Source organism: Macrobrachium rosenbergii, chromosome 40, assembly GCF_040412425.1.
Source record: "Macrobrachium rosenbergii isolate ZJJX-2024 chromosome 40, ASM4041242v1, whole genome shotgun sequence".
Classification (NCBI taxonomy): domain Eukaryota; kingdom Metazoa; phylum Arthropoda; class Malacostraca; order Decapoda; family Palaemonidae; genus Macrobrachium; species Macrobrachium rosenbergii.
Window position 1 is genome coordinate 7,219,953 of NC_089780.1, and position 14,533 is coordinate 7,234,485.

At 36.2% G+C, this 14,533-nt stretch overlaps 3 protein-coding genes across 5 annotated transcripts in view; 1 reads left to right on the top strand and 2 right to left on the bottom strand.

Annotated features, from left to right (window-relative positions):
• Window positions 1-2,671: 2,671 nt before the first annotated feature.
• The window catches only part of LOC136826095 (uncharacterized), a 30,175-nt gene continuing 18,313 nt past the window's right edge, over window positions 2,672-14,533 (bottom strand). For 2 of the 3 annotated variants that reach the window (XM_067083067.1, XM_067083068.1), the window contains exons 2-8: window positions 8,668-8,832; window positions 6,573-6,710; window positions 5,970-6,086; window positions 5,247-5,330; window positions 4,670-4,801; window positions 4,168-4,289; window positions 2,672-3,747 (exon numbers count right to left, since the gene is read on the bottom strand). In XM_067083067.1, coding sequence (XP_066939168.1) covers window positions 3,618-3,747; window positions 4,168-4,289; window positions 4,670-4,801; window positions 5,247-5,330; window positions 5,970-6,086; window positions 6,573-6,710; window positions 8,668-8,832 — 888 coding nt within the window. In that variant the 3' untranslated portion in view covers window positions 2,672-3,617. The remainder of the gene's footprint in view (window positions 3,748-4,167; window positions 4,290-4,669; window positions 4,802-5,246; window positions 5,331-5,969; window positions 6,087-6,572; window positions 6,711-8,667; window positions 8,833-14,533) is intronic. The other variant, XM_067083069.1, reaches the window with a different exon arrangement.
• The window catches only part of LOC136826085 (uncharacterized), a 123,334-nt gene continuing 120,200 nt past the window's right edge, over window positions 11,400-14,533 (top strand). Inside the window, exon 1 of the mRNA XM_067083052.1 lies at window positions 11,400-11,609. The gene's annotated coding sequence lies outside the window, so the exon portion shown is untranslated. The remainder of the gene's footprint in view (window positions 11,610-14,533) is intronic.
• Window positions 13,188-14,533, bottom strand: part of LOC136826005 (uncharacterized) — a 37,814-nt gene continuing 36,468 nt past the window's right edge. Inside the window, exon 5 of the mRNA XM_067082864.1 lies at window positions 13,188-13,284. Within this exon, the coding sequence (XP_066938965.1) occupies window positions 13,188-13,284 (97 nt within the window). The remainder of the gene's footprint in view (window positions 13,285-14,533) is intronic.

The window sequence follows — 14,533 nt, forward strand, 5'->3', positions numbered from 1 at the left end:
TATTGTAAATAGGCCTATTGGTATAGTCTAATTTTCATTTCAGTAATATATTACGTAAACACAGAATCGATTACCTGTCTTTTTCATTATTAAGAAGAATGATTTAAAACTAGAGACTCTCCAAGATTTACCGATTGTATATAGGCCTATTTTAAAGCCTGTTTCACTGCATAAATGTCTTACCTAAACACAGAAATAGATAACTGTCATTTTCATCATTAAGAAGAATGAATTAAAAACAAGAGACTCTCCAAGATTTACCTATTGTATATAGGCCTATTTTAAAGATTAGCCTATCCTCAATATGAATTTTTCCTTTTCAATAAAAAGTAAAAACTTCGAAAATAGTCAACAGCAGCACCTCCCTGTTGGTGCTTATTTGTGAATAAAGTCTTGAGATTACACTCTTGCTTTATCCGATTTTATCTTTTCATTTATTATTTTTTTTATTTTTTATATTCCTGTTTTGGCCCGCCAGCGGGAACAAATATATAAAATTCATAAAACTTAACAAAATAACAAACAAAAATTATAATAATAATGGGTATTATGAAATAAATAAATTAAAAAAACGTGAGGTTTTGGAAGAATGAAAATTGGTGGGAGGATTTTTTTCTAACTGAAGGTCATATTGACCTTGGAAGATCAAGGGTCAGCTAGCAAAAAAAAAAAAAAAACATAACAAAGAAAAACAATTAGAAAACCAATGGAGCATTTGTCAAAATGCTTTCCTACTCAAAAACAAATCTATATATGCTTTTGTTAGTCCAGTAAAAATTGCTTTTAAATAAAATAAATAAGTTATAGAAATAACACCTGTCTTGACCAGCAAGACAGGTGTTTGTGTGTGTGTGTTTCTCTCATTAACACCTGTAGATTCCCTCTTTAACACCTGTAAATCTATGGATGTTTTTGTTAGTCCAGTTAAAATGCTTTTAAATAAAATAAATAATAAGTTACAGAAATAACACCTGCCTTGACCAGCAAGACAGGTGTGTGTGAGTGTTTCTTTCATTAACACCTGTAACTAACAGGTTTTTCTTCCTTAATTAAAAGCAGTTTGTTCCATAAGAAGCAACTGTTGCTTTTTTTTTTTTTTGTTCCGTTCAGTCGAGGTGTCAAGTCGAAAGGAAGACTTTCTCTGAAGAAAAAGGATAATTGCCGAATTCAGTCTGGCCAGCTGTGATGTGTCAGTTCAAGGATATGTCAGATTACCATAATATGTCACTGACAAGCTATAAATTTGTCAGATATCCTGTGACGAATATGCTAAACTCTAAGGTCACACGAATCTCTCAGAAATTATGACAAATATAGACAAGCAATTGTGAGATGGTCAAGTATTTGTTAAATGTGACATCTCTAACAGGCCAAAGCCACGGTCAGGAATATGTCAGGGTCAAAAAGGGTCTGTCTGTCAGAGTTACTGACATATGACTGCCTTTGTCACTGTTCTTGATCAGTCAGTTAATATGTCAAAGTCCTTTAAAGTCTTCAGTATGTCAGAATAGAGTTGTCAGAGTCATAGAATAATAGAATCAAAGAATCAAGGATATGTCAAAGTCCTTGGTAGGTCATTGGTGCAAAATATGTGACAAACTTGGTTACTGTAATAATTTTTGTCTATATTTTCTCTGTAATCTCATGTCGTGAAGTGAAAAGTAGTATATCTTGATTCTAAAAGGCCTTTTTTGGTTAATATTGTAACTCTAGTGATGTTAAAATGACAAATAGTTATATCTATAAAGATAAAAATAATATATAATTCAAATAATTCACCAAATTATCAATCTGGTATATGACAAGACAAAGTTTTTAACCAATAGAAATAATTTTACCAATGATGTCAAGTTATTCTAGATGTCAGTAGCCTCCATATTCACTGAGTCAACTTGTTAATTGATGTCACGTCACAGTAAGCTCTAGGAAACACTGAACAATTGTCCTAAGTTTGTTCACTTATGATGTCAATTGTTAATTGATGTTATGTGGTCTTTCATTTTATCAGTTGGTCTTTGAGTGATGTCACGATTTCAGTTGATGTCTTCAGAATCTTTCCATGAAGTGATGTCATGGTCTTCTAAAACTCGTGATAGTTATTGCAAGTGAATTTGAAAGCTTTCCAAACAAAGTGTTTGACTTGGCAACTGTATAAAGTATTATCTATAAGTATTTTCAATTAGAAGTTAAAATCTTAGATGTTACTTTAGAGATTTAAAGATAAAACACTTTAAATATAATTACCTTCCTATAAAAAATCATTATATAGTCAGTTATAGGTCTTAACCTGTTATAGGTCTAATCACGTTGTTAGATGAGCCAAATTTACCAGCTAGTCTCTGGTTCAGTTGATGTCAAATTTGTCATTTTTGGGGTCAGGTCAATTATGATGTCATATATATATATATATATATATATATATATATATATATATATATATATATATATATATATATATATATATATATCACACAAACACTAACTGTATTCAAGTCCTCTATGTCCAGTTATCATCATTTCAAACAGTTGCCCAGTTAAGTTTCACTAACTGACAGGTGGTTTCTGGAGTCAGTCAAATCTCTGTCTGTCTCTCTCTCTCTCTCTCTCACTCACTCTCTGTCTCAAGTCTCGCAGACAGCAAAAAGGGAAGGTGACAAATAAAAATACGGGAGTAATTATATATAAGTCTTAAAATTAATGTAAATAAATAAAGAGCTACAATAACACACGCGAACAGAGACATCGAAGAGAAAAAAAAATATCTATAAATATGAGGTAACAAGTTTGTCACAAGGCCTGCCGGTCAACTCTATATAGGTCTAGCTAGTGGAGTGGGGAGGGAGTTAACGCTAGTCAACTATAGGTCTAATGGATTAGGGATGGATAGGGAGCCAACTCTTATAGGTCTAATGGATTAGGGGAGAAGGGAGGGAGTTAACTATAGGTCTAATGGAATGGAGGGAGTAGTAGGGAGTAACTACGTAGGTCTAATGGAGTAGGGAGGGAGCAGGGAGGGAGTTAACTATAAGTCTACTGGGGTAGGGGGGAGGGAAGGACACGTGACCGTTGTTGCTACCTTAACAAGGAGTCTGAATATATATATATATATATATATATATATATATATATATATATATATATATATATATATATATATATATATATATATATAAGTCTGTACAGGTCAGTTGGTCTCATGTCAAGTGGCATCTCATGGAACAAAATGGTTTTTTTGTTTCTTCTCAGAATACATATATAAATAAATAACAGATACATTAATCGTTTCCATTACAAAAACACTATCGTCGTGATGAAGACACTTACAGTGAAACAAAAGACAGTCAACAATATTCTGCTCGATGGAATTTTGAATTTAAATAAATATAAAAAAAACACGATGTTTTTTTGGTTCAAATTTCTAGACTCCTTGTTTGTCAAAGTATTTACAAAATCCATCGAATTCATTTATTATAAATTATTATTTATTTATGGCTTTCCATTAAAATTTCTCTTTTTTAAATCGTGAGAAACCATTTAAAAAAAAACCGTTTCAGTTTGAGTATTGTCTGAATTCCACCGAACAGAAGAAGTAGAGAGAAACTGGTTTTCGTTTTGTTTTAAACGGCTTCGTTACATTCGTTGAAGATCTCGATGCAGCTCTCGCCGATGCGGCCTCTCCTGCCGGCGTCGTTGTAGATTTCGAAGGGCGTGTAGGTGGTCCTCTCCAGGACGTAGCTCAGGCCGTATCTGTGGAGGAAGGTCGGAGGTTAGGAAAGAAGGAAGTGGACTTTTTCGGAACGTAGGCCTAGCGGTTACTTCTCTAAAAGGTTTACTCTCTGTCTCTTTACGCTGTCAGAAATAAATATGAATGAAATAAATCATAGACTATTAAATAATGAAGCATTTGTCTTTATATATTATATTATATTATATTTATAAACATATTATTAACGAAAGAGTCATCCTGAATTAGGACTTTTTTGTCATATAGGCCTAGCAGTAGCTACACAAACGGGTGTACTCGCTGCTGCTTTACGTTGCCAGAAATAAATATGAATGAAATGGATCATACTCCATTAAGTAATGATATCTTTGACTTTATATAAAGCATATTATATATATTATTAACGCAAGAAAGTCATCCTGAATCTGGTGCAGTAGACTCACGTTCCCATCTGGCAGAAGAGGTATCCGGTGTCACCGGTTCCGTCGACGCAGTCGCTGTTGGCCTCACAGAGGTACTTCTGCATGCAGAGGTCGTCTTCGGTCTCGTAGGTCTTGATGTAGCTCTGCGAGAAGAAGATTCTGATTAAAAACTAATCCTGGTTACCCTAATTTCCACGGAAATTTAAGATTATTGGTGTATTTTTATAGTCAGCCTTCTCTGTGGTTGTGAGAGCAGCCACTGAGTCTAATAGACTTAACATTAATATATAGTTATAGACACTATCTCAAAAGATGACTACAGTCCTTCATTTCGAATTAGCCTTAACTCAGTTTCCATTCTTTATCATTTTTTACTTTTCCCCCAATCCTAAGGCAAGCCAAGATATCCTACTACTACAAACAAAAGAGAATCAGTACAACATTATCTACATTCACCCTAGTACCATAACCGTCCCTAAACAGCTTCTGCAGATACCCCACAGAGATTTTATCTCGTGCCCACCTTCAGCATAGTCGTAGCAGCTACAGCAGCGTCGGCCAAGGGATCAGTACTTCCCAGGGAACGAGCTTCGAAGGACCTCTTGGAGAAGGAGGTACGAAGGGCGTCCAAGAGAGTCACCACCAAGTTGAGGACCTGAAATTGGAGAGAGTTTTAGGACTTTGAACTTGGTGTTTTGGTGAGATATGAAAGAGTTTGATTTTAATTCCGTTTTGGGGATGAACAACTGAACTTGGAAATGAATTCAGAAGGAAAATTGATGAATATTATTGTATTTTTTTTTTTAATTCAATCTATGGACTGCAACTTCAGACCAATAGTTAGGTATCTATGAATTTCATCCTTGATTCTTTCGGTAATATATCAGTATATCAAGGAATTTAACTTTAATTCCGTTTTGAAAATGAATATTTTAACTTAGATATGAATTCAGACAAACAATTGCTATTATTCTTGGTGATTTCTTAAGTAAATCTTTTAAATTCAAACAATAAAAACTACAGCTTACAAAGATTCAATCGTCAGGTATCTATGAACTTACAAAATGTAAACAAACAAAGATCTAGAATAGATGACTGACCTCGGAAGCTTGCTTGGCCATGATGCCAACTTCGTTAGGGTCTGTGGATCCTGTCAGGTATGAAATGACGTGGGTGAGAAGGCCCTGAAAATAAGATGAATAAGATGACTTAGCTGAATAAAATGAATAATTAGAGGCATAAAAATGAATGAATAATGTTTATTCATTTTTATTTCAATGATATCGTGACTAGGAGCTTGGAAGAAACAATATTAAATTGGAAGAAATACAAGTGATTTAAAATACTTCTTTGGTAAGATTTGGAAATAGATATCTGATGAATTTTAATGATAGGCGATTTATATCGTTCAAATCGTGAACAGAGATTTGTTATATATAAAATTGAATAGATAAATTCTCTCTCTCTCTCTCTCTCTCTCTCTCTCTCTCTCTCTCTCTCTCTCTCTCTCTCTCTCTCTCTCGTGAGAACTTGTAATATATATAAGGTTGAACAGATAAATGATTAAATAGATATGCAAAGAAATTTAACGCCATTAAACGATTAATAATTAAGTGGATATAGATCAGCAGTGCTCTCTCTCTCTCTCTCTCTCTCTCTCTCTCTCTCTCTCTCTCTCTCTCTCTCTCTCTCTCTCTCGATCTACGATCATCGATCTTTGGTTAAGTGCCAGACTAAACAGCCCACGGCTCCACGCTATCCCATAGAAGGGAGCTTCTATCTTTTGCTACCTTGTTCCTCTCTGTTCTTCCCTCACAGCTTACCTCAAGGGGAGACCCTGCGTCCATCTTGTCGATGGCTGCGTTGTCTCCTCCTCCAAGGACGTTGAGGACCAGCTGCAGGCCGAGGGAGAAGACCTTTGACCAGGAGAATTCACCAGTCTGCAAAAGAAAGATTATAGAGGTTAGTGGTTTTCTTAAAACGCACTGAGATGCATTCAGTAGCTGTATAGGTCTAAGGCTTTTAATCATGATTCAGTCTAGTCGTCGTAAAAGGAGCCTTCAGTAGCATTATAGGTCTAAGTTTTTTTTAGGTCTTTATAGGTCTAATGAGTTTCTAAGTATTTTTTTTTTGTAATGATTCAGTCTAGCAGTCTTAATTAAGTGATTAGGCATTCAAATATGAGCTAATTAATCAATATAAAAACCTGCATAGGTCTAAGTAGTTTTTTTCAGTCATAATTCAGTCTAGCAGTCCTCTCAACCAGCCTCTTGTTCTGAACAGTGGAGGCAACAGTTACATGAGCCTACACAGTTACAAACAGTGGAGATAACAGTTACATGAGTCTACAGTTATAAACAGTGGAGAAAAGAGTTGAATGAGTCTATACAGCCGTCACTCAGACCAAAACTGTCGAACCAACCAACCGTGAGCTGGGTGATGTAGTCCATCTTGTCAGAGGCTCCCTGGGGACCTCCGTTCACTGGGCCACCAATCAGCAGCTGGACGAGGACACCTAGGATGTCTCCCCACTGGAAACCTCCTCCGTTAGCGGCAGGTGTGTCCTGGAGTCGGTGGGGGGCAAAGGGGCTTAATGCATGTACATGAATTTACAGTTGGGGAGGCTTAATAGTTACAGGTTCAGGAGCTTATAGTTACAGGATGAGGAGCTTATAGTTACAGGTTTTGGAGCTTAATAGTTTCAGGACCTGGAGCTTAATAGTTACAGGCCCTGTAGCTTAATAGTTACAGGCCCTGTAGCTTAATAGTTACAGGCCCTGTAGCTTAATAGTTACAGGACCTGTAGCTTAATAGTTACTGGCCCTGTAGCTTAATAGTTACAGGCCCTGTAGCTTAATAGTTACAGGACCTGGAGCTTATAGTTAAGGTTTTGGAGCTTAATAGTTACAGGTCCTGTAGCTTAATAGTTACAGGCCCTGTAGCCTTAGAGTTACAGGCCCTGTAGCTATATAGTTACAGGACCAGTAGCTTAATAGTTACAGGCCCTGGCGTTTAATAGTTACAGGCCCTGTAGCTTAATAGTTACAGGCTTTGGAGCTTTTAGTTACAGGCCCTGTAGCTTAACAGTTACAGACTTTGGAGTTTAATAGTTAAAGGCTTTGGAGCTTAATAGTTAAAGGCTTGGAGCTTAATAGTTACAGGCTTTGGAGCTTAATAGTTACAGGCTTTGGAGCTTAATAGTTACAGGCTCTGTTAGCAAGAAATCAAGGTCTGGCAGTTGAATAATCATAGATTAGTATCAGTTTAGTGAGTTAACATTGAACAGCAAGTCATTTTTGTTAGACTATGAAAATAAGCTGTTGACTGATCTGATAAGTTCAAGACTTGTCAGAGTCAGTTGGTGATTAATCTGCTGATAAGTTCATGACTTATCATTTGGTAGAGCATCAGGAACAAGGTCCAGATTTTATATGCAATCACAAACTACCATTAAAATAATGAAGGCAAAAACAGAACTTAGATTGTATTGTCAGGCTGAGAGTAATTTCTAAATGATAAGGTTAAATACCAACTAACAAATAACTAAATTACTGTCTAATAAGGTCAAAATAGTGACTAATGTCAACTGATAAGGTCTAATAGTGATTAATGTCTACTAATAAGGTTAAATAGTGATTAATGTCTACTAATAAGGTCAAAGCATGGATTAATTCTGTCTAATAAGGCCAAAAAAGCTGCTAACAATTAGGCAGAAAGAATATAGTATATAATTTCTGACTAATAAGGTCAAAGCAGTGATTAATGCTAACTAATAAGGTCAGAGAGTGACTAATGAAGACTAATAAGGTCAAAGCAGTGATTAATGCTAAGTAATAAGGTCAGAGTGACTAATGCAGACTAATAAGGCCAAACAGGTACTGCCAATTGGGGATAATATTACATGACACATTGAGAAAAAAGCCAAATAGTGATTAATACTAGCTAATAAGGTCAAACAAGAACTAGTGCAAATAAGGTCAATCAGCTACTAATTAGGTAACAGTATATAGCATATAAATACACTAATAAGGTCAAAACAATGGCTAATGCTGACTAATAAGGTCAAATATTAATGCTGGCTAATAGGGTCACACCTAACAGTTAGGTAACAAGCTTTACTACATAAATACAGACAAATAAGGTCAAACAGTAACTAATGCCTTAACTAATAAGGTCAAACAGTAATTAATGCCTTAACTAATAAGGTCAAGCAGTAACTAATGCCTACCAGTAAGGTTAAACAGAATACAAGCCATTAGCTAACAAAATTCTACAGCTCTCACCAGTAAAACAGCAAGATTTATGAGCACCTAACAGCCACAATAAAGTTTTTTTTAGGCCCAACCAAATAATAACAATTATAATAACAGTATTAAACCAAATCACCCAATTTTCTAGGCCCAAACGAATAATAACAATAATTATAGCAATATTAATCCCAGCCACCCAAATAGATTCAAGCGCTAGTAAGTCCAACAGCAGCCTCCGCTTGCTAGAGAAACAACTGGGCCGTCTCCTCACCTGTTTGACATCGGGTTGGACCAGCTGTTGTTTCTTGACGTTGTTGGGCTTTGAATGGAACTTCCGGGCGTCTTGGGCGTCCATGGAAGCAGCCAGAGTGCTGCTGATCACTGACGCCACGACGAGCGTCAGCAGAGTGGTTGCTGTCAACTTTTTGGACATCATCTGGAAGGGAACCGGAGAGTGAGGGGTGCTGTAGCTTACCCAAGTGGTCTCTAAGAAAAGTCATGTTTAAAATGAACTTTATAAAAGTAGTAATTAACTTTATAAGTAAAAAGTAAAGCCTATATAGTCAGAGTGTCAGACAGATGCATATTTCAGAAAGGTGTCTTCCAAGATAAGTTATGTTTTAAATAAGAGGTAAATCTGACATTACGGTTTAAAATTCCTTCTATATGGTTTAAATGGCTTCTTCCTGCGCTAATTTCCTCTACATTTAAAAATACAATATAATTTCTCAGTGAACTTCATCTAAAGAACTTTGCGGAACAAGTAGGCCTATAAACTAGGTTAAACAAGAACTTTTGCGGAATAACTAGGCCTATAAACTAGGTAACAGGAACTTTACGTGGTAAGTAGGCCTATAAGCGTCTTTTTTATATAGAGATATATGCTTTTTTTTAACAGATCTGAACAGCATGACTACGAAATTTCTATAGAGCTCGATCCCACAAGCATATTTGGCGGATGGTGTGAATACTGACTGAAATTAATTGTGCTCCGTCATCTGTTAACGACTGATGTAACTTCATTTCGGCGCGATGACGCAAATCGTGGTTATTCTTTTTATTTTTATTCGGTTGGTAGTTTTAAGGTGGGCGTTGTTGGTCATGCCACAGTAGGCATGACACCCTCTCTCTCTCTCTCTCTCTCCAACACCAGAATCCATTCAATAATCAGAAACAAAATGATCGTGGTGACTTTTTGGTTAACTCCAACAACTTCTGGATGGCGCCGAGTAAAATCGCACCTGTTTTGGACGTTTGTGCGCCCGCGCGCTCGTCTTTGTGTATGTGTATATGTGCATGTATACGTATACATCATCCACACACACATACAGTCTCAAAGGAAAAATTAATACCTAATTAATTGACTGATTTTATTAAATTTTACGGCAGTTAGGCCTAGCGCTGGGCTGGGACATTTTCGGCCATTCAGCTCTAGGTTCAGCTGATGCAGATGGAACAATGGGGACTGGATCTCACATGTAAAGAGAAAAACACTACATAGACCTTCTGTACAATTTCGAAAAGATCTGTAGCATGTGGAAGAGTTTTTCAAAACTTTCCTTGGAGAAACGCTGAAGCCGGGAGTGATGGCAGTTTTAAAGTATCCAGTCTTCTCGATATTTTCAAGGACCAAAATGTCGATATGTTCCGGAGGACATAATTAGTTGTTTTTTAGATGCAGATTTTTTTTTTTTAGAATTAAAATATTAAATTCAAAAGGGAAACAAACATTGCAAAGTGAAGATAATAAAAAAATTTAAAAAATGGTTCAGTAATTTTTGACAATCAATTTGATGGAATTAAGGCAGTAATAAGGGAGTGTTAAATGAAATATAAAGTTTCCATTATTTTCTTAGTGCCTTTGCTTTTGGTTTCCATTTCAAATATTCAGTTTGTGTTTTTATATTTAAGTTTATGGAAAAATAATTAAATTATTAACAAAAAGACGATGCTATGAGCTCAAAGAGGCGCCAGTAAGTCTTGAGTTATATCTCCGTGTGCAATGTGCAACACATCTCTAGACTCGCTGCACATTTTGCCAAAAACTTTCGCTTTCAATTACAACTTTCGATCGTTTTCATCCACTTCCGGCTGACGTTACGTTGTAGACTGACTTTCCTGTAATTCCGGTTGTCTTTACGTCATAGATTAACTTACCTGTCGCTAAGGAAAGCGACGAAAAAACGATAAGTTTTATATGGTTGTGGAGAAATGAGGCTAAACGCCATTAGACTATGTTTAGACTCACAGCGCATTTTGTCAAAAGCTTTCGCTTTCAATTGCAACTTTCAACCGTTTTCATCTACTTCCGGTTGACGATAATTGATAATTTGACTTTCCTGTCGGTAAGGAAAGCGGAGAAAGACGACAAGTTTGATTTGGTTGTGAAGGAACGGGACCAGACGTCATTAGACCAAGTTTAAAAACTTCATCGTTCACCGGAGACGCGATAACGGCCTAGAGCTGGTTTAAAAAACTCGTATCGAAACTGGTTTTCATTGTTTTAATAATGATATAATGCAGTCCCCTGTTATCTCTAACATGGCACGCACACTTGCGCGTGCGCACGCGCAATCTGCCTTCTTTTTATACGCTGAAAATAGCTTAATTAGCATAATTTCTTCTCCAATTTTCGTAAACAAACGGAAAGCTGCTGAATGGATAATGGCCGCGTTTCCCTTCCGGCGACACCTTTTCCATTTCGTTTCGTTAGCTTTCTTGGTTTCGTACGTCGAATTATTTAAACCCCTCCCTCCAAACTTTCACTTTAAATACGGAAGACGTTACGCGAAGTGAAATTGCTGCGGGAAAGTCGCTTTAACGGCAACGACGAGGACTATCTGATAAGGAGAACCGTTATCATTGAAGATGTACTCTGATCGAAACATTAAGAAATCGATCTAAAATCACTGAAAAATTAGGGATCACCGATGGCATCTCTACTTTTGCCACTTGTTTCATCGCTTTCCTTGTCGTCGTGTTGCCGACTTGAAGTGTCAACAATTAATATGGGTCACTCTCAACAGACGGGTTAGGGTCAACAACGGCTTGTAATGTCTACTGCTTTCTTCAGTCTTCCAGACATTTACAGTCTTACAGACATTTTTTTCATAGTATTCTTTGTCTTGTGGTTTTTGTATCGACTAACAAACCGTCGTTTGTCGTTAGTGAATTGTTTGCAACAGAATTACGAAGAAGTTTACAACCAAGATGGTGAGTAGGCCTAGACCTTTAATCATTGTTTTGGAAGCCAAAAATATCAGATTTTCCAGTGAATTTTGATCTTGGGAAACAGTTTTTTTATATATATAGCGATAACGAATAGTCCGTTGCATTCAAATGCACGATTTGCAATTGCAAAATGCATATTCTTGTTATGAATTTGTAGAGAAATCCACATTGATAGGCCTAGACTAAGCCTATAGCTTAGGCCTAGTTAGCCTTACTGTGGTATAGGCTGTGTTAGGAGACTGATAAATATCACTTTATGTACTTTATATGTTATTTTTTTATATGTTAACTTATATGAAACGTTAAATTGCGTTCACTTTTGCAATAATTAGATAGGATTAATGTTGCAGAGCATTGTAGGTCTGAATTATGTTCTGTTATAGGCCTAGGCTCTATAGGCAGTAGGCGTACCCTTTCTAAGAATGATAATTATTACTGTTGCTAAATATTTATAGTATTTTATTTATAGTATTTTATTTACTTAAAACTTCAGTTATACATTGTTTTAAGTAAAAAAAAACGTAAAGCTTAATTTTATTTGTCTGAATACTTAAAATATTTGCGTGAAACTTCACTGACACATTGTTTTAAGTAAGGAAAGTATAGACTTTCATTTTATCTGTCTAAATGCTTAAAATATTTACTTAAAACTTCGCTTATGCATCGTTCCGAGCAAAGAAAGTGGAGTAGTATTTATATCTCGTGAAATCGCCAACATCGGTCTAGAACCGTTTAAACTTTCACCCGAGAAATGGCTCCGTCGACTCTGCGCATGCGCCGGTGCGGTTTCGTTTCTTTCCATAACAAAAAAAGGTTTTAATTACGTCATTATTTGTACTAGGAAGAGCTGTTTTGAGGCGTCTGTGTTCCGTTTTTGCAATGTAACTTTCTTTTATTTATGTAAATAGCTTATTTGTGCTTTGCTTTTGTAAGTAAATAGCGGTTTGTGGCTCACTGTTGGTGTTATAGGTCTAGCGTTTGTAAATCTTTTATTGTAAGTCCTTGCGTATGTGTGTTTGTGTTTGTGACTTAAACGACACTTGTACATTATATATATAATTTATAAGACAGGTATCAAAGCTATTTTGAACGACAATGGTATAAAAAAAAAAACATCAAATTGCTCAGGTGGACGAAATAATGGAACAGTAGTCCATTGTCCAAATGCGTCGAGAAGTCATTACCCGGATTTCCTTCAACTTTCTCTTTAGGGTAACGCTAACCTTCTCTCTCTCTCTCTCTCTCTCTCTCTCTCTCTCTCTCTCTCTCTCTCAGTGTGTCTACGCTGAGAGAGAGAGAGAGAGAGAGAGAGAGAGAGAGAGAGAGAGAGAGAGAGAGAGAGAGACGGTTACCTATTAGTGTATTAATCCGCGCTTTGATTCATTCCGCAAATATATTTATACCTTCATACATTTTCCAGTTGTTGTTCATTTTAATGAATTAAATCACCCTGTTTTTCATTATTCAGTCTTTAGATTATTAATTATTCATGATTATCATTCAATACGACTTTAAAGTTGCTGGTAAATTAGGCTACACTTTCTCCCGCCATTTCTGTGTTTATAGTCTCGCCTCTTCCTCCTCCTCATTCTTCTTCTTCTTCTTCTTCTTCTTCTTCTTCTTCTTCTTCTTCTTCTTCTTCTTCTTCTTTAATTTTCTCCAAAATGAGAGTTTATTCATTATATTAATTTTTTTTAAACTTTACATTTATAAGTAACGAATTACTTAACGTACTTAATTGGGAAGTAAGTGTTTTGAAAATAAGTCAGGAAAAAAACTTTTTTTTCCGAGTTTCTGAAGTTTTTTCTATAATTACCATTTGAATTAATTTTTTTTTTGTCTTCCATTTGAATTAAGGGGAATAAACTCATATTTTATTAATACTTAATAATACGAATTTCTCCGTAAATGCCCCAAATTCCCCTGGGTATCCCCCTTGGGTATGCCCCTGTGGTATCCCCCTGGGGTATCCCCTTAGGGTATGTCTGAGCAGTGCTTTCTTTTCCCCGAAGGTCGATGAACCCTCTCTCTCTCTCTCTCTCTCTCTCTCTCTCTCTCTCTCTCTTTCTCTGGGTATAGTGGCATAGTCGTTTTGGGGGGCGGGGGGAAGCGGTTGGCAATTTGGGCATTAGGTAATGTTTTAGTGTTGATTCTCAGGAAATTCATTAGGAGAGAGAGAGAGAGAGAGAGAGAGAGAGAGAGAGAGAGAGAGAGAGAGAGAGAGAGAGAGAGATATTTCGATCATTATAAGCGACAGGACCAGAGGCAACTATATTCCGGAAATTCATGAGAGAGAGAGAGAGAGAGAGAGAGAGAGAGAGAGAGAGAGAGAGAGAGAGAGAGAGAGAACGCATTTCCTCCGCCCGAGAGAAAGCGACGCGTTCTATAACAACACTGACTCATGCGTACGTATGAACGAACGAAGACGCTCTCGCCCGCGCGCACAGACAAGGACTTTCTAAGGGCATGAGGATAATATTAATAATAATAATAGTAATTATTATTATTATTATTATTATTATTATTATTATTATTATTGGTATTATTATTATTATTATTATTATTATTATAACTGACATATCAGGGAAGCGAGACTAAAAAAATGTATAAAAATATAAAAAAATGTATCATATTTTTTTTTAATATTCTGAGAAAATGTATGAAACGTATAGAAATGTATCATAAATTCTTTCTGTATTTTGTAACGGCCGATTGCTGTAACACACCCAGGAAGCGTTACAAGCCAGTGAATATTACCTGTAATGTAACACGCTAAGCGGGTCTCTCTCTCTCTCTCTCTCTCTCTCTCTCTCTCTCTCTCTCTCTCTCTCTCTCTCTCTCTCTCTCTCAATTCGTCTACGCTACGCAGCATTCTATATGCTTATATACATATACCAAATAGTACA